This window comes from Malurus melanocephalus, unplaced genomic scaffold (genome assembly GCF_030028575.1).
Source record: "Malurus melanocephalus ecotype Western Australia unplaced genomic scaffold, MMel_1.1 scaffold_224, whole genome shotgun sequence".
Classification (NCBI taxonomy): domain Eukaryota; kingdom Metazoa; phylum Chordata; class Aves; order Passeriformes; family Maluridae; genus Malurus; species Malurus melanocephalus.
In genome coordinates, this window is record NW_026623456.1 from 365,379 (window position 1) to 369,811 (window position 4,433).

At 55.4% G+C, this 4,433-nt stretch overlaps 1 protein-coding gene across 1 annotated transcript in view; it reads left to right on the forward strand.

Moving 5' to 3' along the window:
* The first annotated feature begins 743 nt into the window (after window positions 1-743).
* The window catches only part of MYBPH (myosin binding protein H), a 10,690-nt gene continuing 7,000 nt past the window's right edge, over window positions 744-4,433 (forward strand). Inside the window, exons 1-3 of the mRNA XM_057374371.1 lie at window positions 744-1,077; window positions 1,305-1,439; window positions 3,215-3,382. Of these exons, the coding sequence (XP_057230354.1) occupies window positions 750-1,077; window positions 1,305-1,439; window positions 3,215-3,382 (631 nt within the window). The 5' untranslated portion in view covers window positions 744-749. The remainder of the gene's footprint in view (window positions 1,078-1,304; window positions 1,440-3,214; window positions 3,383-4,433) is intronic.

Genomic DNA, 4,433 nt, shown 5'->3' on the forward strand with positions numbered 1-4,433 from the left:
TCCAGCCTCAACAACTGTGGGGTTGAGGATGAGGCTGGGGGAAAATGGGGGGAGCAGAGGGGTCTGGGGTTACAGGGACTGTGGGAGAACATGAGGGGGAGCAGGTGGGTTGGGGGGTCAATGCAGGATTTAGGGAAGGCTGGGGTGGGGGATCTGGTGTTAATGCAGGGGTTGAGGAAGGCAGGGGGGATGAGGAGGTCCAGGGAGAGGGAAGGTCTGGGGTGGTGGGGGGTGGTGGGTGGCTCAGGAGGGGGCAGTGGGGGAGGGGGAGCCCTTAGCCAGAGGGGTGCTGGTGCTGGGGACAGGAATCATGTCCCCAAAGAAAGGTGACCTGGCCCTGGCCTACCCAGTGCTGAGTGAGCCCAGGGGGCCTCTGGGGGGGCTGGGCCCATGTGCTGCCATCCCATAGGAGGGGCAGTGGGGGCTGCTGAATGTGCAGGTCCCGGGTGGCTATTCCTGGCCGTCCCGCCTGCGCAGGCAGATTGGTTTGCAGGGAGGTGACAAGTGCCAGCCAAAGCCTATAAAAGTCACGCAACCCCTGTTCTGGCTCAGTGACCTGGTTCCCCTCTCCCAGCACAGCCGTCCCGGAACAGAGACCATTGGTCCTGAGCAGGGACTCCAACCTCGGAGCCCAGATCCCAGATCCAGAGCAGAGAACTTTTGTCTGGAGAAGGAACCCAAAACTGAGCAAAGACCCCAGAGAAGAGAGTCCAGAACATTCCCTTCCCCAGCCCACAGGCTTTGCAGCGATGACCGGCAAAAGTGCACCTCCAGCCAAAAAACCGGCTCCCGCCAMGGCCAAGAAAAAGACAGTGCCAGCCCCGAAGGAAGCACCGGCCCCAAAGGAAGAACCAGCCCCAAAGGAAGAAGCAGGTCCAGCTCCAGCCCCAGCTGCTGAAGAGCCCCAGGCCCCTGAGCATCCCCCAGAGCAGCCCCCGGCCCCCACAGATGAACCTGCTCCTGCCCCTACAGAAGCTGGAGCAGAAGCGACTCAAGCACCTGTGGAAGGTTCCCCAGCTCCCCCAGATGAACCCCCAGCCCCAGCCCCCGAGGCTAAACCAGAGAAACCAAATGAAGGTGAGTGGGGAACGCTGGAGTGGGGAGGGGGGAGAAGCAAGGCTTGGAGGGGGCATGTGCTGGGGAGAAGGGATGGAGGGATGAAGTCATCAAGGATATTTTTGCAGTGGAATAGGGCTAGAGATTAGGAGGATGGGTGGACTGAAGACAGACCTGGAGGCTGAATGATCTCCCTACCAGAGTCCTGGAACTCAAGCCCTGCCCTCAGCACTGCGGGTTTGTTACAGAGCCACCCAGCTGCCCCTTGTCCTTGGCTGTGGAAGAAGTGAGTGAAAACTCGTTCACGCTGACCTGGAAAGCCCCAGAGCAGACAGGCCGGGTGGGCCTGGATGGATACGTGGTGGAGATCTGCAAAGATGGAAGTAGGTCTGGGCTTTCCTGCCTCGGGAGAGATGGTGTGYGGTTCAGGGTGGGATGGAGTGGGGTGGGACCCAGTGGTGCATTGTCCCAGGCAGCGATTCCCTTTCTTTGCCCAAACGGGTCAATTTTGAATGGTGACATATTTTCCATGGATGGGCAGGGCATCACCATTGGTGCAGACAGTAGAGATGTCTTTAGCAGGGACTTGGAGAAGGTTTGGTGTCACTACTATGTCCAACTCGAGTGTGGAACAGAGACCAACACACCCACTGGGGACAGTCTCTGATGAGGTCCGGTTCTGCAGAGACTTGGGGCTGGGATGGTGATACCGGAAAGGATCACAGAAGGAAAACATTCAATTCTCCCATATTTGCCCAAAATGAAGCATGGAAGGAATGGTTATAAGGTGGGAAGATGAGGCAGGAAAAGGGTCCTGGGTGTGTATCAGCAGACTGGATRGTGCCTGGGAGAAGAGTGGCCATGGTGGATGCAGGTGGGCTGGGAGGGGGCAGCAATTGTCCAGTGCTCACCCATGGCTCTCCAGTTGCATTGCTGGGGGATGGAATGGGGTGTGTGGATAGGATTTGTGTTGAATCTCTTGAAGCTCTGCTGGGCTTTGGGGTGAGAGTAAGGGTCTGTGTCACTGGGGGATCTGCGAGGGGAGGCCAGGCTGGAGTGGTTTGGGTGACACAGATGGCCCATGGGCCTCAGGAAAGTTGATCCTCAGCTGTTTAGGTTGTGGCACAGGTGATGGATATGTTCCTGGCTCTGGGAGGCTTCCGCTGTTGGGCTAGGGGAGGAGAGGTCACCATGGCTGGGTGGGACACATGAGGAGGTCCTCATGTGGGATAAGAAAAGGTGCAGCCATTCCTGGAGGGATCTGTGACAGGCACTCAGTCACAGTCTGGGTGCTCTCCTGGCTTGCTTTGCATCTGTCTGGTGGACAGGAGAGCTTCAGTCTCTCAGTCATCACCCAGGCACTCTGGGACTGCTGTATTTGGGCTGGTACAAGACTCTGCTTGGCTAAAATATGGTGAGATTTGAGTGAGGGCTGTTTCAAGCAATGCCAGTGGTGAGGGGAAAGAGCAGCTGGTGGGATCTGGCTGCTCCAATGGCATTGACAGGACGACCTTCTTGTTCTGAAGGTGCCCATGGTGGCTTGCACACCCTGGCACATGTGGGTCACTCTCATTGCTCACCTGGGAAACCCTGGGGACCTGGGGCAGCTTGTTTTCTAAGTGAGAAACGTCTTGGGAGGTTTGGCACCTGGCAAGGCCGTGTTAGCTGGGGCAGGGGAGRGCTGGGCTCTGGGTTGAGTTTGAGATTTCCCTTCCACGCAGGAAGAACTCTTGGTCCATCTGGCCAAGCGCCTGAGCAGCCCTTGTCCAGTATGGAGAAGGTTTTGGGGACCATGGTGCGCCCCAGTGTTGTCCTGGGGCAGTGAGAGGAGCAGACTGGTTGGCAGGGAGTTCGAGGGATCTTTCCTTTCAGAAATGCCCCTGGTCAGCAGGGACATGTTTGCTGGCCTGATGCCTTTTCTTGCTTGCAAATGTCCTCGTGCTCCAGTGCTGAGCTCCTGCCAGCACTTCATACCCCACACTCCTTGGCAGGGGAGGCCAACCTCCCCTCCCAGGTCCCTTTTTCTCCTGGTGGCCGAAATCATTCCACCTTTCTAAGGAAGGGGTTCTTTGCCTCTGGGTTTCCCGCTCTGGGCCTTGATCCTGCTGTGTCTGTCTGTCCGTGCCACATCCAGAGCGCCGTGCCGGCTCTGTTGCAGATTCAGACTGGAAAGCTGTGAACCAGGAGCCTTTTCTTTCCACCCGCTACACGGTCCCAAACCTCAGCTCTGGGGACAAGATCCATGTCCGGGTGACAGCTGTGAGTGCCAGCGGATCCAGCATCCCAGCCACTCTGGAGCAGCCAGTGCTCATCAGAGAGATCCTCCGTGAGTACGGCTCTGCGGGCACAATTCCTGTGGGAAACCTCCTCCATCTCTATGGCCTGAGCAGTCTCTCACAGGTCACATCCAGCCTCTGACAGCTGTTATTCTCAATGATTGTGTCCAGTTCCCTTGAGAGAGGCTTCCTGACCTCACCAATCTTGCTGATGGTGAAGTTTTGGGGGTGAAGGACTCAAAAGGCAGAGCCACATTTTCCCATTTCACGACACCTCTCCGAGCACGTCTCCTCCCCTTGGCTGTGTCACATCCCGAATATGCCATGGCCCACATTGGACAGCTTTGTTTATTTAGCTCGGGGAAGTCAAGAGCTGGTTGTCTGCAGCATGGGAACTTTAATCATGCTGAGCTCGCTAATGAACAAGTTGCTCCCATGCTTAGCAAGACTCACATTCCTCCGGGGGTGCTGCCAATGTGCCAAGGCTGATGCAGGAGGGCAGGGCCTGTTTGCATTCAGCAAACAGCAAGCACAGACTCATTTTCCCTTTACAAGGAATTATTAATGCTCAAGTTTTCCTGTTATTCAAAACATCAGATTTTTAAGCTGCTTAAAATAATAGTAACAAAGTCATTCCAGGAAACACCAGCTTTTCATAGGGCAAGGCTTGGAGAAGACAATCAGCCTGTGGAAAGGGTCCTCAGGGTCCATCCCCCAGTGTGCTCAGAGGAGGTGAACGTGGTTTAAGGGGTGGTGGCTGCGTCTGTTCACCCCGAACTCAAAGCCATCCCACCAAACCTTGTAGAACTCTGAAAACTGGGCATGAGATACTGAATGCACAGCTTGTGCTTCCCACATGCCATCCCTGTTGCCTGAGCTTTGTCCCAGCCACGTGGAGAGGTGTGAAGACCAAAGGGCTGAGAGACCCACCCAAAACCTCATCTTGTTCCACATTAGTGGGTTTTCTTTTATCTTCTCTTTTCTATTCTTTCCTTATTTCTTTTTATCCTTTCCTTTCCTTTCCTTTCCTTTCCTTTCCTTTCCTTTCCTTTCCTTTCCTTTCCTTTCCTTTCCTTTCCTTTCCTTTCCTTTCCTTTCCTT